The following is a 27,945-nucleotide window of genomic DNA, read 5'->3' as shown; positions in this document are numbered from 1 at the left end:
CGGCCCGGCGCGCCCCCGCGCCTCCTGGGGGGCCGTCGCCCAGCAACGCCCGGCGCGCCCGCCCATCCCCCGCTGCCCTTTTTTTCCTGGCCGGGTGCGAGGGAGCATGCCCGCGCCTGGCCTCAGCCAGCGGAGTTAACCCGAGGGGCGTGGAGCTGCCCCTCCCTCGGGGGCGTCCTCCCCTCCCCCGCCAAGCGGCCCGCCCCCTGCACTAGGGTATGGCCCCCGGCCCCGGCCCGGGACCCGAGGTCCCGCACTCCGGCCAGTGAAAGGCGTTTTCCCGTTCCCGCCCTCCTCCCCTCGCTGGCCAGCACCATGGGATGTAATATGTGTGTGGTTCAGAAACCGGAGGAGCAGTACAAAGTGATGCTTCAGGTAGGGGCCGCTGGGGCGGGGGGCGTGGGCGCCACCTGGGGAAGAAGCTGGTCGCGAACCTGGGAGGGCCGAAGGGCTCGAAGAGGAAGAGGTAGGGAGCCATTCCTGCCCTCAATTTCTGGGGCTGCTGGGTGTTGGCGCTCCGTGGGAACCAGTCACAGATGGGGGGAGCTGCGTGGGGATGGGGTGTAGGGCGCGTCCCTTGGGCGCCCGGAGTAGATGGGCACGTGAACCCTGGGTCCAGATCGGCCTGGGTCCGGAAGTTGGGCTCGGCCCGGTCCGGCGCGCTTGCACCCCGGGCCCGGGAGCCCGGAGGCGCGGTGTTGCCGGCGCCCGCGCGGGATGGAGGTTGCATAGCAACGGGCTCCGTTCCCTGCACACGCTCGCCCCGCTGGACCCAGGGCGGGGGAGGGAGTTGGGCACCCGCGGCGCTGGGGGCGGCCAAATCCAGGGCCCGGAGGGCCAGGGGCGCAGGAGCGCGCGGGCGGTCTGGGGCTGGGGTGCTTATCCCGGCACCCACTCCCCGCTCCGGCCCTGCCCAAATGGTGGGCTCCCAGGCTGGGGTACCGCGGGCTCAGCGAGGGGAGGGCTGTCTGCAAGCAGCGGTGCCCGGCTCGCTCCCTGCCCTGCGGGGCCTCGGGTCCAGAGCCGCGGGGGGCGTGGACCGGGCGGTGTTCGGCGGGGCAGGCGGGGATACGCCCGGCCGCGCGCTCGGAACCCAAGCCCAGCCCGGTGGCCCGGAGCCGGGCTTCCTTGCTTGTGCGTGGCGTGACTTCGTGAGTGCGTGCTTGTGCCCCGTCTGTGTGTGCGCGGAGGCTCCTCGTGCCCCGCGTGTGTCTACTTTCTGTGTGCGCTCAGAGAGGTGTGTCTAGGGAAATGTCCCGCATGGTGTGGCCTGAGACGCCCCCGGGGCTAAGGGGAGGGAGTTCAAGGTCGGAGGGAGTCGGGACCCAGGGGCAGACCCGGCGCAGACAGGTATGCACTTCAACTCCGGGTTTATGGGTCAGGACTGGGGAGCAGGCGCTGGTCCGTGCAGTGTTGGCTGGGGGCAGTGGGGTCTCCTTAGAAGAATAGGGGGAACTCCTGTAAGCACCCGCGGGGGCGCGGTGTGTGGGGGTGGGGTGGGGGGAGGAATCAGCGTCTCGGGGGGGTTGGGGAGGCCGCGGGAGCCCAGCTTTGGTGCTGTGAGCCTGGTTCTGGCCACTGTGAGCGGGAGGGGGCACGACGGGGAATCTTGCTCTGCCCTGGCCGCGCCACTCAGCTCCTCTCTGAGGCTCCGTCTGCCGGGGCGCGCGCGGCCCTGCGCTTTTCCCGCTCGCTGCCCCTCGCCTTTCTTCCATTCTCGCCGTCCGCCCCCGGGCTGTGCCGCTCGTCTTGTTCCCGCTGTCTGGAAACCTTGCCTGGCCATTGTCATTGCCCGCTCGTGGAATCGGGCTCGGTAATAACTCGCGCTGGGACCGAAAGGCAGTCCCTTGGAATCCCAGTGGTGGGCACCGGGGCTGCAGGCGGAAGGCCGCGCTGCACTGGTTGGTTGGTGACGCCGTGGGATCCCACCCTCACGCCTTCCTTTCTTGGAATTATTCCACCAAATGTCAAGCGATTCCAAAGCTCTTGGCTCTTGACTTCCTCACAGAGGGATTGAGGTAGTATTTCATTTAAGGCCGACCTCATGGGGGTGTGTGGAAAGCGGAGGGCGACCTGCGCTGCCTACAGGCTTGAAATGAGCCGGGTCGAGGGGCGACACTGAGGTGACCCTTCTGGCTCCCCCTGGCAGTGAGTGAGGGGAGGTTGCCACAGTTGGGGCTGGGACTGCCTTCAGGGAGGCTCCATGGTGGAAGAGGGCTTGAGATGAACCTGGGCAGGAAAGTTCAGAGCCAGGCTTTCCTTGAGAGAGAGCCCCAAGCCCTGGGGAGATAGGTCCCCAGGAGGAGGGGCCCGCATGCCAGCTGCCTTCTCTGGGGACACCGCTCCCTTTTAAAGCTCCTGCCGAAGTTTGGGCAGAATCAGAGCCTGGGTGCGCTTTTAAAAGAGGAATGACCCTTTAAAATGAAGGGGAGGGGCTCCTGGGTGGCTCAGTCCCTTAAGCCACTGACTCCATTCTGGCTCAGGTCCTGATCTCAGGGTGGTGAGATCGAGCCCCAGCATGGGGCTTGTGTGCTGGGTGTGGAGCCTGCTTAAGATTCTCTCTCTTCCTCTGCACCCCCCCAAAATAAATAAGTAAATAAAATAAAATTAAGGGGAGACAAAAGAAGATTGAATAAAAAGGAGCTGGAAAGCAGGGAAAACCATAAGTGGTCCCAGATGACCCCGTTTCTGGGGGCTGGAGTCCCAGGCACAGCGGGGTGAGCATTTCCTGGCCCAGTCCGGTCCTCTTCTCAGAGCAGAAAGAAGCTTTTGTCCCAAAAGACCAGTCAGACCCGTTGCCTGGCTCCCGTACTCCCCTAAACACTGGTACTCCCCTAGCCTAAATGGTGCTTCTCTCAGTCCAGTCTGTACCTGCCTGTGGCCTCTGCACCTCATGAGAGTAAGGGACCCGGGTGGGGCACGGTGCAGCCCAGAGAAATGCACATGCACACCTACACCACTTGCCAGGGGACTTCCTTGTGCCTTGCATTCTCCAACCCCCAGGTTAAGAACTCCCAAGTGTCTGTCCTATCCTTGAGTTCCAGGCCCTTTTCTCCTGATGGCACAAAACAAACTACAGCTTTATTGAGCATACCCTGATAAAGTGTGCAATCGGTGGTTTGTCATATATTCAGGGAGTTGTGCAACCATCACCACGGTCTCATTCCAGAACATTGTCATCACTCCAAAAAGAAACCCCGTCTTTAGCAGTCATGTACCCATTTCCCCCAACACCTCCTAGCCCCTGGCAACCACTAATCTCTGTATGGATTTGCCTGTTCCAGACATTTCAACTTAATGACCATAGGAACCATACAATACATGGTTTTTTTTATGTGCGGCTTCTTTCATTTATCATGTTTTCTTAAAAAAAAATTTTTTTTTTAAAGTACTCTCTACCCATCCAATGTGGGGCTCAAACCCATGACCTGAGATCAAGAGTTGCACGCTCTATTGACTGAGCCAGCCAGGCACCCCCTAAATTTCTTTTTATTGCTGAATAATATCCCATTGTGTGGCTATACCACATAGTATTTATCCATTTACCCATTGATGAACACTGGGGTTGCTTCCACCTTTTGACTATTGTGAATAATGTGGTTGTGAACATGGGTATATAAATATCTGTTTGAGTCCCTGCTTTTATTTTATTTTTAAAGAGATTTTATTTAATTTTTTTATTTTTATTTTTTAAAGATTTTATTTTATTTTATTTTTAGAAGATTTTATTTATTTATTTGACAGAGAGAGCGAGACAGCTAGAGAGGGAACGCGAGCAGGGGGAGCGGGAGAGGGAGAAGCAGGCTCCCGGCCGAGCAGGAAGCCCGACATGGGGCTCAATCGCAGGACCCTGGGATCATGACCCGAGCCGAAGGCAGACGCCCAACCAACTGAGCCCCCCAGGCGCCCCTAAAGATTTTATTTTTAAGTCATCTCTACACCCAACGTGGCGCTCAAATCCACAGCCCTGAGATCAAGAGTCACATGCTCTGTGGACTGAGCCAGCCAGGCACCCTCAGTCCCTTTTAATTTAATAGTTAAATTAAAAATAATTTAATTTCTTTGGGTCTATACCCTGCAATGGAATTGCTGGATTATATGGTAATTCTGTTTCATTTTTTGAGCTGCTGCCTAACTCTTTTCCACAGGGGCTGAGCCACTTTACATTCCTACCAGGAATGTAAGAGGGTTCCACTTTCTCCACATGCCCCCAATGCATGTTTTTGATTCGCAGTTCCTGAGTGATGTTGAGTATCTCTTCATACATTGTCCATTAGTATGTCTTTTCTGGAGAAATGTCTGTCTTTATGCCAGTACCACTCTGCTTTTACTATAGCTTTGTAAGTAAATTTTATTTTCTTTAATTTTTAAAATATTTATTTATTTATTTGAGGGAGAGAGATAGCGCGCACGAGCAGGGGGAGGGACAGAGGGAGAGGGAGAAAGAATCTTAAGCAGACTCTGTGCTAGGCAAGGAGCCTGATGCAGGGCTCAGTCTCATGACCCTGAGATCATGACCTGAGCCGAAACCAAGAGTCCAACATTTTAACCAACTGAGCCACCCAGGTGCCCGTTATTTTTTTAAAGATTTTTTTGGGGGGCGCCTGGGTGGCTCAGTCGGTTAAGCGTCTGCCTTTGGCTTGGGTCGTGATCCCGGGGTCCTGGGATCGAGCCCTGGGTCCAGCTCCTTGCTCGGTGGGAAGCCTGCTTTCTCCCTCTCCCACTCCCCCTGCTTGTGTTCCCGCCCTTGCTATCTCTCTCTGTCAAATAAATAAATAAAATCTTTAAAATTTTATTAGATTTTATTTATTTATTTGATAGAGCACAAGCGGGGCGGGGGGAGCAGCAGAGGGAGGGGGAGAGGCAGGCTCCCCGCTGAGCAGGGAGCCTAATGCTTGGGTTCGATCCCAGGATTCCGGGATCATGGCATGAGCCGAAAACAAGAGTCAGATGCTTAACCAGCTGAGCCACCCAGACGTCCTGGGAATTGTTTTCTTAACTTCTTTTTCGTCTTTCTCATTGCCACTGTGTAGAAATGCAGTTGATTTTTATATATTGACCCTGAATGCTGCAACCTTACTCAACTCATTTATTAGCTCTCATTGTTTCTTAGTGGATTCTTGAGGATCTTCTATATGTGGGATTATGTCATGAGCAAATAGAGATACTTTTACGTCTGCCATTCCATTCTGGATACCTTTTATTTCTTGTTCTTGCCTATTTACTCGGGCTAGAATCTCCAGTACCGTGTTGGAAAGAAGTGAGAGCAGACATCTTGGCCTTGCTCCTGATCTAAGAGGGGAAGCTTCCAGTCTTTCACCAGTGAGTTAGAAGTTAGCTGTAGGTTTCTCATAGATGCTCTTTGTCAAGTCAAGGAAGTTCCCTTCTATTCGTAGTTTGGGTGTTTTTATGATGAAGTGTTGTTTGACGTTGTCAAATGTTTTCTGGGTGGCTATTGGGACGCTCCGTGGCTTGGGCCCCTTATGCTACTGACGTGGCCCAGCACCGCGAGCTAAGTGCAGCCCCGCAGAGCCCCAGCCCCACTTCCGTCCCATCAGTATTGAGTCCCATCAGTATTGAACCGGGCGGGCGCTGGGGTGGGGGCGGGGTGCCACACACCAACCAGCTCGACAAGCTCAGAAAAGGTAGAAGGATCTTGGGGATGGGCGGTCTTGCACGTTGAGTTAGGAAGAGGCAGCAACCAGGTGCCAGAGGGTGAAAGGTGGGCAGGAAGCGGAGTCAGCGCCAAGGCCCACGATGCCTGCTGAGAGCCCTTCCTGGTGCCCTTGCAGGCTGGGGGCGCTGTCCTGCCCTGGGGCACCTTGACCCCTTTGTCATGGATCTAATCACACCCCACTCTGTTGGGCTTCTCTCTGCCTCTTTGTCTTTCCCCTGCCACCCCAGTCTTCTAGATCTTGGTGCCCCCTCTCTGACACCATCAAATGCTTGCTGGCCGGCCTGGTGCACAGGAGACCTATGTGACAAAGGAGACTGGCCCCTGGCCTACTGCACCCATTCCCTACAGGGCTTGGCCAGACCTCTGCTCTTCTCCCTTCTTTCAGCCTCGAGTGACTCAGGACCACCATCCGGCTCCCCTCTGTCCACATCCAGAGAGGTCAAAGGACAGCCCTCCAGGTCTCCTCGTGACGCCCCCCCTCCCAGGTCTTTTTTCCTCAGGCTCCTGCTGGCGTAGCCCCCGCCCCCACCCCGCTGTGCCAGCCATCCTTCCTTGTGCTGAGGATTACAGACCCCCCCCCCCCCCCCGGGCCTTTTTGTAATGGGAGAGACTGGAGGGGAACAAAGAGGCAACAGTTGGGGAGAGAAGGGCCCACAGCTGTCCCCTCTCTCCATCTTCATCCTCCGTGGCGGCTCCCCTCACCCTGACATGCTCCTTGCCCCTTGCGTGGGGGCTTCCTGTGAGCAGGATTTGGTTCTTTTTTTTTTTTTTAAGATTTTATTTATTTATTTGACAGAGACACAGCGAGAGAGGGAACACAAGCAGGGGCAGTGGGGAGGGAGAAGCAGGCCTCCTGCCGAGCAGGGAGCCCGATGCGGGGCTCGATCCCAGGACCCTGGGATCATGACCTGAGCCGAAGGCAGACGCTTAATGACTGAGCCACCCAAGGTGCCCCAGCAGGATTTGGTTCTGTCATTGTGCCTTGCTGCTGAGTGCCCTGCCTGTCCTGAAGTAGGTAGGCCCTCTGGAAGTAATTGGAGTGCTTGAGTGGGGCACTGAATTCCAGTAGCCATCATCTACACAGGATCACCATGTTTTTCCATTGTCTCAATATTTTAAAGTGCCCTTCCTCCCTTACCTCAGTTCCAAGGACTGCCTGAGCCATCGGGGTAGAAAATTCTAGAAAATGCAAACTAATCTACAGTGACTGGAAGGCAGATCAACATTTGCACGGATGGGCGGAAGGGAGGGATGACAAAGGGGCATGAGGATACTTGAGGAAATGGTCACTATCTTTTTTTTTTTTTTTTTAAAGATTTTATTTATTTATTTGAGACAGAGAGAATGAGAGACAGAGAGCATGAGAGGGAGGAGGGTCAGAGGGAGAAGCAGACTCCCTGCCGAGCAGGGAGCCCGATGCGGGACTCGATCCAGGGACTCCAGGATCATGACCTGAGCCGAAGGCAGTCGCTTAACCAGCTGAGCCACCCAGGCGCCCAAATGGTCACTATCTTGATTGTGATGATGGTTTCACAGGTGTATATTTACAAAACTTTAAAGTGTTATGCTCTAAATATGTGCATTTGATTATATGGCAATTATACCTCAGTAAAGCTTTAAAAACAAGAAATACACGTAACACACACATACCAAAGGAAAAACACATGAGAGTACTTAGCCCAGCGTGGGGCTCTAGTGGGGTTGGGTGGGTCTTTCCCTCCTTCTGTTTCTGGGTCCCCAAAGGGAAGACAGTACCATGTGGGAATAAAGAGTGCCTGCCTCCCAGGGTCATTGCCATGGGGAAATCAGCAACCTTTGCTCATCTGGCACTGGGTCCCCTGGGATCTCATTTGGCTAGGGGGTGGAGTTGTTGCCATCAGGCCATTTGGTCAGTGGTTAAGGCGTGGCAGTTGGGTGGAGACAGCCTTACTCATGGACATGACACAGTTAATATCCAGTGACAGAAGAATGTTCAGTATTATTCTGAGGATTTCTGTATGTGAAAGAAAGGAGAGAAAACTTTACACAGGAAGAGGAGCCTCTAGTTGTGAAGAGTAATGTCTAAGATTAGTGAGGAGCCAGAGGAGGAAAGACTGAGAAGTTGGGGCTCAGGGGCTTCTTTGTAGTGCAGCCTGCCTCTTGCTCATGCTTGCTTTGAGCAGCGGACATGAAGAGCATCTCATAAAGAATATCATTCTGATTACTGCTAGACTTGGATCATGCTCTTGGGCCAGTCAGGTTAGCCCAGAGGTGGGCGGGTGGATGTTTTTTAGTTGTGAGCTTACACCCGAAGGTTGATCTTTTTTTCTTTTTTAAGATTTTATTTATTTGACAGAGAGCAAGTAGGGGGAGCGGCAGAAGGAAAGGGAGAAGCAGGCTCCCGGCTAAGCTGGGAGCCTGATGTGTTGTGGGGCTCAATGCGTCGCGTGGCTCCATCCCAGGACCCTGGGATCATGACTTGAGCCAAAGGCAGACTCCCAATCGGCTGAGCCACCCAGGCGCACCCCCCGCCCCCTGCACAGTTTATCTTGATGATGACCTCAAGAATTGCTTTGCTTTTTCACACAGGCCATCTGGGGTATCCTTCCTTCCTAGCCACTCTTTCCAGGCAGACTTCAGAGGTGCCCTGAGAGACCTGCTCTCACCTAGAAAGGCAGGGGGGCCAGGGCTGATGGATCAGATTTCAGCAGACCCTGGGTAGCACCACCATCCACTCAACAGCTTTGGGGAGGGAAGGGGTAAGAGGGAAGGAGAGACCCTTTGAGTCACTTGTCTGGTGTCCGAACCTCATTCAGGTATGTGTGCATCCTTCCTGGTTCCTTGAGGGGGTGCTCTGGGCCAGCACAACTCAAACCTAAGGCCCTTGTTAAAATGCAGAACCGGAGCAGGTCCAGGGCCTGAGAGTCTGCATTTCTCACAAGCTCCCAGGCCACGTCCATGCTGCTGGGCCTTGCACCAACCACAGCAAGAGCAAGGACCTCAGGAAGGAACTCAGGATAAATCAGTGAAGCCCTGAATCACATCAACATGACCTAGGAAGTGAGTTTGCTACAAGAGGCAAGGCATCACCTGAGACCTACCAAATCAATTTCCAGGGGTCTTTGCCCCCCTGAGGTTCCCAAGGGACATACTGTGTGCTAGCTAAGCTAGCCTCCTTTCCCATCGCCCACACCCTCACCAACACACAGTCAGCTCACCTGGGCGCCCAGACATACACACCACTCCCAAACTACTAAAAAGGCTTTTTTTTTTTTTTTTAAAGATTTTTTATTTATTTATTTGACAGAGAGACAGCCAGCCAGAATAGGAACACAAGCAGGGGGAGTGGGAGAGGGAGAAGCAGGCTTCCCACTGAGCAGGGAGCCTGATGCGGGGCTCGATCCCACGACTCTGGGATCATGATCTGAGCCGAAGGCAGACCCTTAACGACTGAGCCACCCAGGCGCCCCTAAAAAGGCTTTTGAGAGGAAGCCCTCCCATGCTTCCTTTTCTTTCTCCTGCCCCTGGGCAAGAAGGGGTGGGCACAGTTAGGGGCTTGGATGGTGTGGTTTGTCCAGGTAGCCACGACTGGGGCCATGCTGTTCGCTGGACCAGTCACGTGATGGTGGAATGTACTGCTGTGCCCTGCTAGAATTCTTACAAATTAAGGCATTTCGGGGCGCCTGGGTGGCTCAGTCATTAAGCGTCTGCCTTCGGCTCAGGTCATGGTCCCAGGGTCCTGGGATCGAGCCCCGCATCGGGCTCCCCGCTCTGTGGGAAGCCTGCTTCTCCCTCTCCCACTCCCCCTGCTTGTGTTCCCTCTCTCGCTGTGTCTCTCTCTGTCAAATAAATAAATAAAATTTTGAAAACAAAACAAAAAACAAATTAAGGCATTTCGTAGCCACTGATGCAATTCATTTAGGCAAGGATCATCCTCGGATGGTAAAACCATTACATAAAGGTTGTCCGGAACAAGATGGTCACAGGGTCTCAAGGTATTACCCCAGGTGACTTGTAAATTAGGAAGGGAAAAAGAGAGACCTGGCAGCCATGATTTTGACCATGTGACTAAACCAAATCTAGCATTCCCCAGCAGTGGGACGACCTGATGGTGGGGAGGGGGTACTACCCAGCGATTTGTCAAAGCACTTAAGCTGAATCTAATGAGGGCAGATCCAGACTCGGGCATTGTGCAAAGCAGCTGCCCTGGACTCTTCCAAGAGGTCAATGCCATGAAAGTTAAAGAAAAAAGAACCTAACAACCAAATGTAATGTGTGTGGTCCTTGACTGGATCCTGGGGTCCAGAAACAAAAACAAACAAGCTGTAAGGGTATTAGTGGTACATTTGTAGAGATGTGGGGGTGGCTGATGATTACATCAGTGCTAAATCCATGAGCACATTAAGGGTGGTGTGGTTACTCCTGGAATGGGAGCATTGGTGTTGGCATCTTGCTTGCAAAATGTGTGTGTAGAAAGGGGAGAGCAGGTGTGGGAGTGTGCACTCTGGGGGAGATCTGCCTGAAGGGAATGCAGGTATCCACTGTCAGATGTTGCAACGTCCCTGTGGGTTGACCATTTTCAAAATCCAGAGTTGGGAAAAGAGGAGTGAGGACTTGTGCTGGGCCATTGAAAAGACAGAGGCTGCTCTGTCGGTTTGGGGGTCCCCGTAACACTCGTCTGAGCCTGGGAAGCCAGCGACACAGGTACATCCAAAGTGTCCCTTGGACACTCCTGTCAGCAGAGCTGAGAGCCATCAGTCAAGACTCAGGGCTCCAGGGCAGAGGGCAACTTCCGGTGTCTGTTGTCTCCTTGTCTGTTTCTCCATCCCCAGAGTGGGGTTAGGAGAGTCCTAATGTAGCAGCCTTGGTCCCCACTAGACATTTACGTAGGTAAGCCCCTACTCCCCGCCTTACCACGAGTGCAAGGGGCCTTTCGCAGGCCTCCCTGGGGCCGCGGGCCCCGCCCGGCACCCAGTCAGGGCTCTTTTCTCGGCCCCTCCCTCCCTCCTCCCCGCCCGCCCAGACGGCCCGCATCACAGCCGCTGGGAAGTACGGCCCGGGCCTCCCGGGGAGCCCCCGCGCAGCTGCGCCAGCCTCCCCAGGTCGGGGCCCGGAGACTCGCTGCAGCCGAGGGTGGGCGAGGACTCGCGCCCACCGCCCGTGCGGGAGACGACGGCCAGCCCTGCTCGCGCCGCCGCCGCCCTCTTTGTCTGCTGCTCGGGGCCCGGGGGGCGGGGCGAGCGCGCCGGGGCCCCGCCCTCCGCCGCCCGGGGCGCCGCCGCTTCGCAGGCGGGGCGGAGCGGGCCCGGCGCTTTCCCCGCGGCCGGTGGGCCCCTGCGGGATCGCGGCTGGCCGCTGGGATTCCCCCGGAGCTGTCGCTGGCCCCCGCGCCCCCTCGTTGCCCCTGTGTCTCCTTCACCTGCCGCTGGTGTTTCTTCTCTTCCCCCGTGTTCCCCGCGCCTACTCCCAATGTCCCCCAAGGTCTTGGTGCCTGCACTACCCCCCCCCGCCCCCCGCGCTCTTTGGCCCGAACTTTCCCTCTTGTAAACCTCCCATCAGCATTCAGAACGCTCAGGTGTCTCTCCTGGTAAAACCCAAAGGCAGCGCTCTCCCGCAGCCCCCAGCCACTCCAACCCCATTCTCTGCAAAAGTTCCCGAGCTTCACACCCCGCCCAGCCCAGCCTGCTGAGTGTCCCTCTCTGCGGTGGCCCACCTCTTAACAGATGCCCCTCGATGCACTGTCTTGTTCAGCTTTCCTCCTTAGCTTCTCTCTGGCTGACTGTAAACTCTGGGTCTCTCTCTCCAACTGCTTAATGTAAGCGTGCCTCGTGGTCCTTTGTGGGCCTCTTCTGTCTATATTCAATCCCCCGTTAGCTCCTCCATCTCATGATTTTTATTTGTAATTTATTTTTATGTTAAAGTAATCTCTAGCCCAACATCGGGCTCCAACCCACAACCCTGACATCAAGGGTCGCATGCTCTACCGTCTGAGTCGGCCAGGTGCCCCATCTCAGGCTTTTTTTTTTTTTTTTTTTAAAGATTTTCTGTATTTATTTGACAGCGAGACACAGAGAGAGCACACAAGCAGGGGGAGTGGAGAGGGAGAAGCAGGTTCCCTGCTGAGCTGGGAGCCCAGAGAGGGAACACAAGTGTGGGAGGGGTGGGCGGGGCAGAGGGAGAAGCAGGCTCCCTGCTGAGCAGCCAGTGCGATGTGCCACGGTGTGCGACCGTGCGACCGTGGGATCATGACCCGAGCCGAAGGCAGATGCTTAGCTGACTGAGCCATCCAGGCACCCTGCTTTTTTTTTTCTTTAAGATTTATTTATTTATCTTCGAGAGAAAGATGGGGGCAGAGGAAGAGGGAGAGAGAAACCCAAGCAGATTCCCTGCTGAGAGCAGAGCCCGCCAGGGGGCTCGATCTCACGACCCTGAGATCAGACCTGACCCGAAACCAAGAGTGGTCTCTCAACTGGCTGCACCACCCAGGCATCCTCCCCGCCATCTCATGGTTCGGGACATATGTAGGTGGAGTGGGGCATCGAGGATGTTTGCATGTCTCAGGAACTTTAAATCTGAGAAAAAATTTCCATTTATAAAACATGCCCATTTCCCGTGTTTACCCCAACCCCTGCATCGTCCACAGTGATCCTCACCTTTGTTGTCTCTGTGGATCTGGATGGCAGTCTTACTTTTATTGTGGGAAACTCTATGACATCAGATTTACCATTAGTGACATGTACATTCGCATCACCACTATTTATTTCCAGAACATGTTCATCACCCCAAAAGGGAACTTCATGCCCATTAAGCAGGCACTCCCCATTCTCCCTTCCCCGGGCCCTGGCAACCACTGCCACCTCCATCCCAGGCCAAGGCACCGTGATCTCTGGTCTGGGCCACTGTGGTTCCCTGCTGCTCTTTCCCCTGCCTGCACTTGGTCCCCTCCTGCACGCTCCTCAATAGAGGCCGGGGCGATGTGTGCACATTATTCTCTGGAGAGCACCAAGGGCTTAGCACTGGCTGGAATGTTCTTCAAAGTCCCTACCGTGGGGGGCTCCTTGTCATCATTTAGGTCTTAGGTCAAGTATCCCCGGGGAGGCTGTCCCTGCACACTCGATCGAAAGCAGTCCCCGCTTTAGCATTTTCGGCCACATAACTCAGTGCTCTGAATGCAGTCCAAAACGGCCTTACTTGCTGTTTCTTGCCTGGGTTCCACCCCTGGCACTAGCCTCCCTGAGCACAGAGATCACGTCTGTCTTATTCATGGCTGTTCTTCCCGTTCTCCCAGTGCTCGGCGGGAGACGGAACACGTCTTCCTTCCAGTGGTTCCCAGCTGCCTGGGGACACAGAGGGTCACTTGTGCACCCATAACCCCTGTGCTGACCTCCTCTCCTGGGCTCCCTTGCCGCCGACCTTCTGAAACACAGCTTTGCCCCCTCCCCCTCCCACCTTCCAACCAGGCTTGAAGCATTCTGCCTCTCAGCTTCCAAAGGATGCCCTGGGGCAGAGGGGAGCCCGCCCTGCTTCCGGGGCTCATTCTCTACTGTCTCCCTGCTCCCTGGAGAAGCCGCATGCAAGACCACACAGGTCTGTCCCAAGAGTCCCTTGTCTTGAGCCCCCTGGAATGAGAGAGACCAGTGGGCAGTGGCCCAGTCGCCCAGATCCGTCCCCACTACAGCCTCTGACATCCCCACTCACCTTCCTTGCTCACTCCCAACGCCCCTGATTGTTAGAAAGTTCTTCCCCCGTTACAACTCCCCCCCCCACCTCACCCCCCTTTAGAGCCTGGGTTGAGGTAGGTCCCTGCCCTAGCTTGTGTCTTGTCTCCTCACCCCACTACCTGATTGGCTACTCTGTGCCTGTCCACCCCCTGGTGGGGAAGGGTCCCACCCTTGTGACCTGGCTTGCATTGAGGGGCTGGGGTGGCCATTGTGTGTGGGGTGGCCGCAGGCTCCTTGTGAAGGCAGACCTGGGGGCCTGTCTGCTGTGCCTCCCTGCCTCGTTGGCTGGTGCTTATGGGGTCAGGGCTCCCCCGACCCCAGGGGCCTCCTGTTCTCTTCTGCTCAGACACTGGGGCCCACACCTTGATCACCCACCTTCGAGGGAGCCAGTAGGGGGCTGGCAGAGGGGGGCTGCGCTGGGGGAACGGGGAAGGTGTCTGCTCAGTCTTGCTCCCTGGCCTGAGGCCCATTAAGCCCAACTGGCCGGCCCCGTGGTCAGGCCAGCCTCCCAGTGGCCCCTGGGGTGGGCATGGGGCGGGGCCCTCGTGGCCACCTCCTCTAGGGGGTGGGTGGCTGTGATTCATTCCCCCCCTCACCTGGAGCCCACAGCCCGAGCGTCCCCCCAGGGCCTCCTTCACTCCCTCTGGGACTCCAGGCCCCTTTTTTGGGACACCTGGGCCGGAAATGGAAGGCAGTAGAGGGAGAAAGCAGTGCCTCTCCTGAGCCTCCTCAGATCGGGTGTGGATATGGAGTCTGATGTGACTTCATTACCGCTGCTCTCCTTTAATGGGTACCCAAGGGGCCTGGGCCCGGAGGCTGCCGTCCCATCCCGGGCTGCCCTGGAGCCAGGAGAACAAACCAGTCACCTGCCACAGAGTCTGGAGCCTTGGGGAAACTGAGAACAGGTCAGAATATATCATGGGCTAGATTGCTTTTGTATATTTTCTCTGTGGTTATAAAAGCGATGTTCATTGGAGAAAATACTAGAAAGAACAAGAGAAAAGTCACCTGTAAATACTATCTCCCATGAATTTTCTCCCAGTCTTTAAAGAAAGTATTGTGTTGAACACATATGCATATACCAGTGAATGAATATATGTAACATACACCCAGATCCATGCTCCCAGAATTGAGGTCGCACTGGTCTAAACAGGTCTTTTTGCTTAATATTTTATCATGAGAATTTTCCAGCAATGGTGTTTTTTATTTTGCAGTTCATAAACATTTATTTTTTTTTCAAAAAGTATAGCCAGGGCGCCTGGGTGGCTCAGTCGTTAAGCATCTGCCTTCGGCTCAGGTCATGATCCCAGGGTCCTGGGATCGAGTCCTGCGTCGGGCTCCCTGCTCGGCTGGGAGCCTGCTTCTCCCTCTCCCACTCCCCCTGCTTGTGTTCCCTCTCTCGCTGTGTCTCTCTCTGTCAAATAAATATATAAAATCTTAAAAAAAAAAAAAAGTATAGCCATGTTATATAAAGTTTGGAAAAAAAGGGGAAAAATCTCAGATTTCCCTCACACAATGTTTTTATATATTCTTTTCCAGCCTTTTTCCATAAACATTTTATATGGTAATCATCCTAGTTCACATGTCATTTTATATCTTTTTAAAAAAGATTTATTTATTGGGGTGCCCGGGTGGCGCAGTCAGTGAAGCATCGGACTCGGTTTCGGCTCAGGTCATGATCTCAGGGTCGTGAGATTGAGCCCCACGTCAGGCTCTCCACTCAGTGAAGTCTGCTTGAGTTTCTCTTTCCCTCTCCGTCTGCCCCTCCTGCTCCTGCTCTTTCTCTTTCTCTCTCTCAAAAATCTTTTTTTAAGATTTATTTATTTATATGAGGGGCGGGAGGGGCAGAGGGAGAGTCTCACGCAGGCTGAGCGCGGAGCCCAACGCCATGCTGGATCTCCTGACCCTGAGCCGAGACTAGAAATCCGACGCTTCACCCACTGAGCCACCCAGGCGCCCCATTATATCTTTTTTGAGAAAAAGGCATTTTACTGGAAGACTTTGGGAGGGCAGCTGTATGCTTTAATGAAGAAGACACTTAATGCTTAAGATTGTTGTGAAGTTGTTGGCATTAAAAATAATGCTGGTACCTCACTGAGTTAAACATAGATGGAGCATAGGGCCTGGCACTTCCGCTCCTAGCCCAGAGATTTGAAAACGGGGTCTCAAAAACTTGCACACAAATATTCATAGCAGCATTATTCACAGGTGGCCAAAAAGTGGAAACAACCCAATGTCTATTGACAGATGATTGGGTAAACAAAATGTGGTCCATTCATATAAAGGAATATTATGGGATACAATGGATTATTATTCGGCCATAAAGTACTAATGAAATACTAACGCTTACTGCACTATCGATGAACCTAGAAAATGTGTTAAGGAACGACGCCAAACACATCAGAGCACGTATTGTATGATTCCATTGATATCTGGACAGAAGAGAGAGTGGTGGGGGCTGGGGCTTAGGGTAATGTGGAGAGAATGGGTAGGGTCACCTTTTGCAGGGACGAAAATGTCCCAGAACGAGATGGAGGTGATGGCTGAAGAACAGTGTGAAGGAGCTAAATGCCACTGAAGTGTGCACTTTCAGATGGCCAAACGGCAAATTTTATGTTAGGTGTATTTTACCACAACAAAACTACTCTGGCCATCCCTGTAATTCACATGGTATCTATTATTATTATTATTTAAAATCTATTACTTAGAGCAAATTTATTGGATCAAAGGGTATGATGAATATTTTCAAGATTCTTCATAGTTATTGACAAATTCTTGCAGAAAGTTTACCATTTTACAGTGTGTAAGGTTCAGACCAAGAGTGCGTGACTGGGTGACAGGGTCAGCCAGGATAAGGGCTGCTGAGCACCCTGGAGTCTGGAGGTGGCCACTGCCCTTGGGGCCTGTGGAGGCTGGGCTGACAAGGTGCTTCAGTGCCTGGGGACCTAGGGCAGTGAGTGATCCCCTGGTGTGTAGACGGGAACCAGGCCACCTGGGCCACATTTGAGCAGAGGGGTGCCTCTAAAGCTTGGGTCCCCTCTCCCCACAGTGGAAATGAAGTGACTTCCAGCTCACCTGGGATTGCATTAGAGCTGTGGGTCTCAGGTCAGCCCACTTGGGCTCATGTGGGCAGCAGGAAATGGATGCGTGCTTGGAGGGTTCCTGAGTAGCGAGTACAAAGTCTATCTCGGGCGAGGCAGTGCTTGAGGGTTTGCTTGCTCTGCAAGCACGCTATGAAACCAATAGGATTGGCTGCCAAAAGATGGTTCCAGCTAAGGCAAAGAATGATGCCCGGCACATGGCAAGGCCAGCCCAGCCTGCCCCGCAGTGGTAGAGATGAGAGTCATCAGGAACTGGGGTGAGGGAGGATGTGGGACATTCAAGTGGGCTTCAGGCATACGTGGAGTATTAGAAAACAAAGTGGATTTCTTCTGGATTGTTCCAAAGGAGGAAGGTTTGTACTTGATGAAGGCAACATCTTCTAATAATGAGAGGTTCTGACAATGGGCATAGCCAGCAGGTATTGCTCTCCCTGAACTGGAAATGATGTTCCCAACGTGATCCTAATTCTGGATTCCTTCTGGATATAAGAAGGCACCCTGGGTCATGATCTCATGATCATGGGGGTATTGGGACGATCTCATGATCTCAGGTCTTGGGATGGAGCCCCCCTCTCTCGTCCTCTTGTTGGCTGTGCTCTCAGTGGGGAGTCGGCTTGGACAGTCTCTCCCTCTGCCCCTCCCCCCCACCCGAGTGTGCATGCTCACTCTCTGTGTCTGTCTCTCTCATAAATAGATACATCTTAAAAATTTTTTTAATTAAAAAAATTAAAAAAAAAAAAAAAGGCGCCCTGGCCTGGTGGGAGAGACAGACACAGAAGCAGAGCTGAGGGCCACCTTGGAAGCTTGGGTGGGGCCCCTCAGGGCCTGGCTTCCCCTCCAAGCTGAGGATGAGGATGTGCTTGCTGTCTGTCCTCTGGCCCATGCTGAGCCTTTGACCTCCGCCGGGCCCCCTCTTGCCTTCTCAGGCGGGTAAGTGAATGAGTTTTGCAGCCAGCCTGCTTGGCAGCCTGAGGGGAGTCAAGTCTCAGGGCCGTCAAGCCATGCCCACATGCTGGGCCTACCAGGGTCCCCTCTGTGCTACATGCTTAGCATGCTCCGCTTTCTCCCTGGGTGTCCGCTGGGCCTTTCATGGCTCCCTCAGCATGTGTCTGCTTCCCAGCGAGTGTGACTCTGGCTGGGGATGGATACACCTGGGCACCTGTCCTTGAGTGGGTGTAGGTGACAGGAGGGGGGCAGGAAGTGATGAGTAGCTATTGAGGGAGGAAAGAAGGATACATGAAGGAGAGGGAATGATATAGGCTGACGTTTAGAGCTTAAGTGGGGAGGTGGCAGGGGGCGGGAGGGGAAGAGAAGACCCTCTAGAAGAAGGGGGTTCAACACAGGGTCCTAGACCTGCTCCTGTTACCACCAAGCCCTACCGCCCACCCACACAAACCACCCACTCCCTGATCCCCACACCCACCCCGCATCGGGTTCCCTGCTTCTCCGTCTCCCACCTCGATTTTGGCCCGTTGGTCTCAGCATTTTTTCCTTCCCTTGCTGGAGGGATTTGGGTTTGTCATTCTGATGCACGTTTTCTCCTATTTATGCCATTAATGAGCAGGAATGCTTCCATATACCACACGTAGGAACAGAGCATGAGCTTTTGATGCGTTCTGCCCATGGTGGGTCCTTGGGCTGCTTCCAGCGTTGGCTATTAAGACGATGCTGCTCACAGCCCGTGGCTTGGTTTAGGCTCCCTCTTCTGTTTGCACTGGTTTTCCTACTGTGTTTGTATTTTCTTAGTGTTTTGTTGGAATTCTTTACAGAATATTCTGGATAATCCTTTATCAGTTCTATGCATTGTAAGCATCCTCTCTTAGCCTGTCTTATCTTTTTACTGTGTTTCTGTCCCTTGTTCAGAAGTTTTACTTTTAACATAGTCAAATTTGTGTCTTTTCCATTCTTGCTTTCCCATTGTTCATCTTAAGAATTCTCTATTCCAACATCATGGACATTGTTCTCTCACCTCCACGGTAGGCAGTTTTGCTTTGTCCATTTAGGATTTTGATTCCAGTTTGGATTGTTTGTCAGGGGCTTGGAGTGGTGGCAGCAGGGGAGGGAGGTGGTGAGCGGGAGTGGGTCTTGGGTGTCTTGGTGGGGAGAGCCTCTGGGCCTGTGGAGACATTTGCATGTGACTCAAGGTGGGGAATCTGAGGGTCGGTACTGTGTGCCTGGCCCCAGGCTACTTTGCTCATCACCCCACACTTCCCCACCTTGCCTGTAGCCCTCACCTGCTCTGGGAGGGGCTCATTTCTAACTTGTCACGGCCTGTCTCTGCCCCACTTATCTTCATGAGCTTGGGAGCACCCACTGACTGAGGAAGAGGAGAGAGGAAGCTGAAAGAGCACGTGGGTCAAGGGGAAGGCTGCTGGGCATCCCAGGCCTCCCTGTGATGACCCGTCTCTGCAGGTGCCCATCCTCTTCTTGATGTCCCAGCCCACCCTGCATTCCCCTCCCCACTATCTGGGCCCAGTTTCCATAGCAACATGGCCGCAGGCTAACCAACAGATTCCAGGGAGAAAGACATTCCTGCATTTCTCAATGTCACCTGAGCCCCTCCTATTGCACGCTTGTGGCCCTGCTGCGGGAGTTTCAGGGTGACACGTAGCCCTTGGAGATCTTGAGGACAGCCCAGCCCTTCTGCATTTTAGGGAAACCCTGGACGTAAGGGCAGTGGGGAGCTGGTCAATGTCCGAGACAAAAAGCCCTGGTTTGGAGCAGTTGCGGATTTCCGTGGTGTAAATACCCCCACCGTGGCCAGCGGCAAGATGTCACTCAGCACGGGAAGAGACGCACAGGCACACGCCGTTAAATAGCCTCTCCTATCCCCAGACACGCTAGGCACAAACACGAGAGTGTAGTAAAAGAATTAGAAAGTCATGAGCTTGGAGTACTTACTGCCTTTGTTTTGAATATAATGCATTCCATTGTAAGATTAGTCCATCAAAGTGTTGATAACGGCTGGCTCACAGAATTCCTGACAGCTTCACAACCGGCTCTTCTAGGGTCTTCCAGGCCATTCCTCACATTCCCTCTGTCTACAGCCTTTCCCACACTGCCCGGCCTGCAGCTTCCTGAATTTCTCCCGTGCATTCAGCCTTCACCCCCCCCACCCCCCGCCTTTATACTTCCTCCTCTCGGGCGGTATCGACCACATTCTCACACTTACCCTTAGTTGGCAACTAATACCTTCTTGGCAGATGCTTGTGTTCTTCCTTATGGTTTTCTCTATTTTTCAAATGTTCTACAATGAACCTGTGTTTCTTTTATAATTAGACCAGACTGGTTAAAAAATTTTTTCTGACCAAGGAAAGTTTGTGGAGAGGGGAGACCTCAGTACCGAGATTATCTACAAGGACACAATGAAGTAGCAGATAGGTAATTATTTGCTTTCCTAAGACAGACCTCTCCCTGGGATGACATCCAGGGGTTAGTCTATTAGGTGGCAGCCTGGAGACAAGATTTTGCAGTTGGATTGGGCATCTCTGCAGAACTCCCAACCCCCTGAGACACCCAGGGGCAGAGATGGCACTGTGGGAATTCGGAGACCGGGACAACCCGGCCACTGTGCCCAAGTGCGGCCCTTCTCCCCTCTGTCGGTGGGCAGGTGCTGGGTCTGCGGGCCCTTCACTCTCCGTGCTGACTGGCAGGGACTCACGAGCCTCCCTCTCTCCCTTCCTCTGATGCGGGCCAGGTGCCCCCTGCTCAGGGAGCCTTCCCTACCCCCTTCCTAGATGGGGTGTGGCCGGCCCTCTGCTTCCTTAGCAGCCTCTCAAAGGTCTGGTTCCGTGGTTACCCACGGGGTGTAGCCATTTGGAGTATCCCCGCTGGTGCGTGTCCTCCCTGGGCCCAGAACAGCCCTTCCATGAGCTGCTGAGTGGATTAGGAGACCCTGCCATCCCCCTCCTCCAGGAGCTGCTTCCTGATCCCTATCTCCCACCCCTCACTGCTCTCATGGCGCCTTCCCTGAATGCTGGCTGTGTCTGTTTGGTCCTTAGTCTACTTGCCTCCACACCAAGGAGCACCTTGAGGTCACAGCTTGTGGTACCTGGTTCACTCGCCCCAAAGTGACCATCCCAGGGCCCAATGCATACAGGCTGCTGCCGAAATCCGTGGCTGGGCTGGGGCCAGCCTTGGGCCCCCCAAGTCCCTTGAGGGTACACCTTGCTCCACCCAGCTGGCCCCAGAAAGCCCTCCACCCTCCACCCTCCACCCTCCACCCTCCACCCTCCGCACGTTGTGGTCCTGATCTTCCCGTGAGGCTTCACCAGGCCAGCCTTCTCCCTGGCTCTGACCACTATGCAGCCCAGTCAGGCTCGTGACCTTGACTCACTCCCTTCATTTTGCTGAACTTCGGTTTTCTCATCTGCACAATGGGTTGTTGAGGTCAGGATTCGGGGGAGATGCATATCAGTGCCCAAGAAATGGCGGTGGTCTTAGAAGGGTCACTTCCTTGGTACCTCCCTTAGGTTGTCTTGCCATGTCAGGAGGCTCTGTGTGTGTCACCTTTTCTCTTCAGCGACTCTGTCATTGCCTTGAGGACAGAGATCCTGTCCTTCGTGTCTGCGTACTCTTTTCAATCCTCCTGCCTGAACCCATTTATGGACTGACTCCCGTTGGGAGAGAGGGGTCAAAGTCTTCCTCCAGCCCTGATGTCAGATGCGCAGTCATTGCCAAGGGGACCTCTCCGCGGACCTCCTAGTGCTCTGGCTTCAGTGCTGCCTGAACGAGAAGCAGGTCCTGGAGCGAGGAGGATGGAAGTGTGGGTGGCTCCTGCTGGAGGATGTTCTAGGGTGGGGGCCGAGCCCCCAGACCCAGTGCCTAGTCACGGGGGCTCCCTCATCCCCAGACAGCACTGTGTAGGGGTAGGGCTGAGAAGTGGGGCTCAGCCGGGAATGAGGGTAGAGAGCACACTCGTTGGTTGAGGAGACTGGGGGGTGGGTCGGCGGGTTCTCACGGGGGCGTGTCTCTGCCGCAGGTGAACGGGAAGGAGCTCTCCAAGCTGTCTCAGGAGCAAACCCTGGAGGCCCTGCGCTCCTCCAAGGAGCCTCTAGTGATCCAGGTGCTGAGACGCAGCCCCCGCCTCCGGGGGGACAGCTCATGCCATGACCTGCAGCTGGTGGACAGTGGCACTCAGACCGACATCACCTTTGAGCATATCATGGCGCTGGGCAAGCTGCGCCCGCCCACCCCGCCCATGGTCATCCTGGAGCCGTACGTCCTGTCTGAGCTGTGAGTCGCCCTCAGGAGGGCCCCGGGCCCTGCCTCCGGAGAGGGCACGCCACCCAGAGGCTATGTTGCTGCAGCTCTGGGTGTGGCAGGGAGACCCCGACTGGCCTGCCCTCTCAGGCAGGAAGCAGGCTCCTTGGCCTCCAGAGCTGACTGTGGCATCCAAGGGCTCAGCAGTCTCTAGGCCTCTACAGCCTCAGGCTGGACATCAGCCAGTGAAGGGACCAGGGGAGGCTTCACGCACAGGCTCCCTTTGGTATCTACCCCCCAGGGCCAAGGGAGGAGCATCCTGGGAGCTTGCTCCTGGAAGGTTGAGGGCCTCAGCTCCTCCTCCTCCTCCATCCTCTCTTCTCCTCTGCTGTCCATCGTCTTCTGCCTCTCAAGCATCCCTCCTTGAATCTTCTCACATCCTTGTCTGTCCCATCCTCCCCCTGCTCTGAACTTCCTCCATCTCTTCGGCTTCTTTCTGGCCCAGTCAGAAGAAGGGCCTCTCATCCAGGCCTGGTGGCTCATTCTGCTATTCTAAACCCATGATGCAGAGCGGTGGTCCCGGGATCCCCTCCTCCACAGAGAGTGAGGCCCCTGGCCGCCAGCAGCCACGCTTAGCCTTGGGGCAAGGAGGGCTGCCCCTGGAGGTAGAGTGGGTCCTCCTCTACTCCCCAGCAGTCCTCTGGGGCCTGGATAACTCCTGGGGGCGTTGCATGAGCGGGGGGGGGGGGCAGTGCCGGGTGGGAGGGGCACCTGCAGTTTGGAGAAGTTGGTACCCTGCCGGCTGGGCTGGGCTGGGCGACAGGGTGGGATGGGGTAGGGAGAGCTAGGCATGCCTGTGTCCTCAGTGCAGACCCCTGGTCACTCCCGTTCAAGAAGCATTCCTGGTCTTTGCATGGATGCATGTAGCTCAGAAGGAGGGGCTCCATGCCGAGCTCACTGGGACCGGCCAGCCCGGGAGCTGGGGCGAGGGCACTAGAGGAGCAGATGGCTGGCCTGACCCCCCTTCTCCTGGGCAGCCCCCCCATCAGCCATGAGTATTATGACCCGGCGGAGTTCATGGAGGGCGGCCCGCAGGAGGCAGACCGTATGGACGAGCTGGAGTATGAGGTGAGCCAGGTGGCCAGGCCAGGGCAGGGATGGCTGTCTGCAGCCCAGCTCAGGCCTGGCTCCTCTTGTCCCCAGGCAGCCGAGCCTCGTGGCCCTTGCCGAAGCGCGGCTGCTTACTCAGGCTCACGGGTTGAGTTGGGGAGGGCATGGGTGAGGTCCCTTAGTCAGTCTGCGTAAGCGAGTCTGTGTCCCACGCATGTCTGTGTCCTGTGTGTCCCGTGTGTCTCGTGTGTGTCTCGGGCATTTCCTGGCAGGGGAGACCACGGCACACGTGCACCACTCGGGGTGGTGAGAGAGACCCTCCAAGCTGGAGGCTGGAAACTTGGCTCCGGGGGTCGTGCTGCTGGGGTTGGGGCTGGGCCGTGGCTGCCGCCCCTGTAGCATGCCTCCTCACTCACACGTTTTGGGGGCTTTCTTCCTTTGCTTCCCCCACGGCCCCTGTGGCAGGAGGTCGAGCTGTATAAGACCAACCACCGGGACAAGCTCGGCCTGATGGTTTGCTACCGCACGGATGATGAGGAGGACCTGGGCATCTATGTTGGAGAGGTATGAAGGCAGGGTGCGGGAGTGGCTCTTCTAGGAGGCAGTGGGGCTCCACGCCTCCTCTTTGTGTGCTAGGACATCCGGGCTGGACGTGGACGGCGTCCATCTGTACGGCACCGGCAGCGGGGAGGGGAGGGCATGGTGGTGGCAGGTGCGGAGGCGGGGTCTGACCCACGGAGAGTCCGCACACCGTCCGATCCCTGTGGCCTCTCCGTGCCGCCCGGGGCTCTGAGGCTGCCCAGAAAGCCCCGGCTGCCAGGGGCAGAGCCTACTTAGCATCACACGGGGCAGCTAGCGGCTTTGGTGTGTGTTCGGCCAGGCCGTCCTCCCCAGGAGACTTGTGCGCAGGCTGGGCCGGTGAGCAAGGCTGAGGTCTGGGCCCTGTGATGCTAAGCCCCTCCTGGTACTCACAGGGCTGTGCTTCCCCACCTGTCCGTGGCGGACACATGTGTGTCCACAGGAGGGCGGATGGCTCGCCAGCTGCCCCCACATTCTGATCAAGTCAACCTTTGTACGAATATCTTACTGCCCATCGAGCCCCAGGGCTGGGGTGTGTGTGTGTCTGTGTGTGTGTGGGGGGGGTAAGTGTTCGGCTTCCTGCATTCACCCAGCCTCTGACGTGGAAAAGAACAGGCTTCCGTGCACAGGAGCGTACGAGTGCCAGCTGGGGGTGGGCCTGGGCCTGGGGGTGGTGGCAGGGGCCGGGGAGCTTTTGGCTGGCTCGTGCTGGGGAGAGGTGACTAGCCCGAGACCCACTTGTTTTGTCCCTGCCTCCTGGAGCTCAGAAGCTTCCAGTCTGAGCTGAAGAGGGAGCAAGCAAGGAGACTTTAGTTTGCTTTGGGACCTCCCCAAGGTGAGGGGGGAGGTCCTTTCTACTGAAAGGTCCCCATGACGCGTCTGCCTTACAGGTGAACCCCAATAGCATTGCAGCCAAAGATGGCCGGATCCGCGAGGGGGACCGGATCATCCAGGTGAGTGGGCGGGGGGGGGGGTGCGGGGAGGCCTGACGGAGGCCCCACACTCTACTGGCTGCTCAGTGACCTCTCTCCTGCTGTGCCTGAACCCGGGGCTGGGTCTCCTCTCCTGCACAACTGCCCCGGGGGGCTCCCAGGAAGAGGCCACATGCTCACTTGGTTTCCATCCTGTCAGAGCTCAAGAGCCTTTCCTAGGCCAGGGTGCTCTGCTTGGAGCTCCCTACGAGGGGGTCCCTGCAGCTCCACCAGGGCAGGGCCCACCCCAGAGCCAGCCCTGGCATTCTTTGTGATGGTCCCTTGGCTTGTCGCAGATAAATGGTGTGGACGTCCAGAACCGGGAGGAGGCAGTGGCCATTCTGAGCCAGGAGGAGAACACCAACATCTCCCTGCTGGTGGCCCGACCTGAGAGCCAGGTGTGTGTGCGCCAGGCAGGATATTCTGGGACCCCTGACATCGGGCTTTCTGTGGGAGCTGCTGGTCTGGGACAAGGGCACAGGCATGCCAGCAGCCTGGCACTGACGGAGGGCGGGTGGTGTCTTTGGGGCCCATTTCCCCTTGGGCCTCTGATGGCCGAGTGTGCCGGGGCCCCCCTCTCCCTTGGGTTATTCAACTTCATTGAGACCAGGAGACCGGGTATGGGACCTAAAGGTCATCGGTGGGGTGATGTCTGGGGCAGTCCTTAAAGCAGTGGGGACAGCACAGTTCTGTCTCTGCAGCTGGCAAAGCGGTGGAAGGACAGTGACCGGGATGACTTTCTGGATGACTTTGGCTCTGAGCATGAGGGGGAGCTGCGTGCACGGAAGCTGAAATCCCCCCCTGCCCAGCAGGTGAGGAAGGAGGCAGGGCGGGCAGTGGGGAGCGCCGGCGGGAGGCCAGGGGGCTGGGGCATGCGGGAGATGGGCTGGACCCAAAGGCCCTTCTGATTCCGAGCCCGGCCTGCGGGACTCCTACTGAGTGGGGCTCATCTTTCTGCCCCAGCTTGGCAACGAAGAGGAGAAAGGGGTCCCCGATGCGGGCACGGGCCTGAGCAATAGCCAGGAGCTGGACAGTGGGGTGGGCCGCACTGATGAGAGCACCCGCACCGAGGAGAGCTCCGAGCATGACCTGCTGGGGGATGAGCCCGCCAGTGCCGCCAACACACCCGGCGCCCTGCGCAAGAGCCGGGACCTCCACTTCAGCATGGACTCGCTGCTGGCAGAGGGGGCAGGGCTGGGGGCTGGCGACATCCCGGGCCTCACCGACGAGGAGTACGAGCGCTACCGGGAGCTGCTGGAGATCAAGGGCCATCTGGAGAATGGCAACCAGCCGGGCCTGCCCTTCCCCCGAGCCTCGGGCGGCAACAGCGCCCTGGATGTGAACCGCAACGAGAGCCTGGGCCACGAGATGGCCATGCTGGAGGAGGAGCTGCGGCACCTGGAGTTCAAGTGCCGCAACATCCTGCGGGCGCAGAAGATGCAGCAGCTGCGGGAGCGCTGCATGAAGGCCTGGCTGCTGGAGGAGGAGAGTCTCTATGACCTGGGGGCCAGTGAGCCCAAGAAGCACGAGCTGTCTGACATCTCCGAGCTGCCCGAGAAGTCGGACAAGGACAGCACCAGCGCCTACAACACGGGGGAGAGCTGCCGCAGCACCCCGCTGCTCGCCGAGCCCTTGCCGGAGAGCCCCCTGAGGCGGGCTGCCGCCGGCAACTCCAACTTGAACCGGACCCCCTCCGGCTCCACGGTCACCGCGCACCCCAAGGCAGCTGCCCCGCAGGGGAGCCCCGCTAAGTTCCGATCTCTCTCCCGGGATCCCGAGGCGGGCAGGAGACAGCACTCCGAGGAGCGCGTCCGCCGAAGCCCCAAGACGGGCGTGACCCTGGAGCGCGTGGGCCCCGAGGGCAGCCCTTACCTCTCCCGGCGCCACCGCGGCCAGGGCCAGGAGAGCGAGCACTACCACAGCTGCGTGCAGCTGGCCCCGCCGCGCGGCCTGGAAGAGCTGGGCCGTGGCCCCCTGAGTTTGGCTGCTGGCCCTCGGGTGGGCGGGGCAGCGGTGGCCCCCGAAGCACCCCGCATGGAGTGGAAGGTCAAGGTGCGCAGCGATGGGACCCGCTATGTGGCCAAGCGGCCTGTGCGTGACCGCCTCCTCAAAGCCCGGGCCCTGAAGATCCGCGAGGAACGCAGCGGCATGACCACGGATGATGACGCGGTGAGCGAGATGAAGATGGGCCGCTACTGGAGCAAGGAGGAGCGGAAGCAGCACCTGATCCGGGCCCGGGAGCAGCGGAAGCGGCGCGAGTTCATGATGCAGAGCCGGCTGGAGTGCCTGAGGGAGCAGCAGAACGGCGACAGCAAGGCTGAGCTCAACATCATTGCCTTGAGCCACCGCAAGACCATGAAGAAGCGGAACAAGAAGATCCTGGACAACTGGATCACCATCCAGGAGATGCTGGCCCACGGCACTCGCTCTGCCGACGGCAAGCGGGTCTACAACCCTCTGCTCTCCGTCACCACTGTCTGAGCCCCGCTGTGCTCCGGGGCGGGCCCTCGGCCCCAGCCCAGGTCCAGTGGGCCTCCCAAGACCCTGTCCCCTACTCTCCCTTAGAATCTAGTGCGTGTCTGTGTGTGTGTGTGTGCACAGGATTCTGTGACCAGAGAGAAGCCCCCAGGAGAAGGGACGCTTCTCTCCGTCGGCTACTTCCTGCTCTCCAAGTACAGCGACCACGGCGACAGCTGGCATGGGGGGGCGGACCTGTAGCAGGCGCCCCTTCAGCTTCGTGCGGGCCGCGTGTGCGCATCACAGGCCCAGGCACATGGACGTGCACACACACGCACACCCCTCCAGAGCTCTCTGCGTGGGTACTTGGGGACAGGAAAGGCGAACTGGAAAGCAGAGGCGAAGAGGACTGTCCTAAGCACAAGAGAACGCCTGGCTTTGAAGCAGACTCGCCCCCTGCCGGGAGCCTTGGCTATTTGTAGACAAAGGCAACCCTGAGTTTTGTGGTTTTTTTCCCTTTCTGTGCTTGCCAGTTGTTGTTTTTCTGTTCTGTGGACCTGCTCCGGGGGCTGGCAGCTCCTTCAGGCAGCCTGACAAAAGTGGAACCCCCAGTGATGGCTGGGAAGGAGGTGGGTGGGGGGAAGGAAGAGAGGGGAGGGCTGGGGCAGGGGGAGGGGAAGGGTTGGGGAAGAACGGGAGAATGGGAAGCAGCTTTCTTGTTGGTCTCCACTCTGAGGTATGGGGACGGGGAGCCTCTGATGTGGCTTGTGAGGCCCACCCTGGGGGCCACTTCCTTCCCTGATGACCGAGGGAGAGCCAAGACATAAGTAGCAGGGGAAGACCTTGGTGACAAGACCCACGCCGAGCTGAGGGAGAGGCCTGGACCCGAGAGAGCCGGGCCCGGCCAGCTGGGCTGACATGGGAGAAGATGCTCTGCACCCCACTCTGCAAATGTGGACCAGGCCCAGACCCCCGGGCCCCTCTAGCTCAGAGAGCCTGAGACTGGAGGCAGACAGGCTGCCCACCCCTGCCCCCCATCAGCATTGAGAGAATAAAGCAAGCTGCCTTTTTGAGGTGACTCTTGGCCTCTCTGTGTTCATTTTCATCGGGCTAGGGGAAGAGATGTGGGTTTTGGTGGGGGTGGCAGG

The 27,945-nt window shown here is 56.5% G+C and overlaps 1 protein-coding gene across 1 annotated transcript; it reads left to right on the top strand.

The window, feature by feature from the left end:
- PDZD4 (PDZ domain containing 4) lies at nt 1–27,386 on the top strand. Its single transcript, XM_064574714.1, has 8 exons — nt 1–375; nt 21,460–21,713; nt 22,718–22,808; nt 23,256–23,354; nt 24,260–24,322; nt 24,637–24,738; nt 25,042–25,152; nt 25,304–27,386. The coding sequence occupies exons 1-8, from the start codon at nt 316–318 to the stop codon at nt 26,819–26,821; spliced, it is 2,298 nt and encodes a 765-aa protein (XP_064430784.1). The 5' UTR covers nt 1–315; the 3' UTR covers nt 26,822–27,386.
- Nucleotides 27,387–27,945: the final 559 nt, after the last annotated feature.

Source organism: Mirounga angustirostris, unplaced genomic scaffold, assembly GCF_029215605.1.
Source record: "Mirounga angustirostris isolate CCGP_5_RB_7025 unplaced genomic scaffold, mMirAng1.0.hap1 SCAF_11, whole genome shotgun sequence".
Lineage (NCBI taxonomy): Eukaryota > Metazoa > Chordata > Mammalia > Carnivora > Phocidae > Mirounga > Mirounga angustirostris.
The sequence above is the reverse complement of the archived record's forward strand: the minus strand, read 5'-3'. Positions and strand labels throughout refer to the sequence as shown.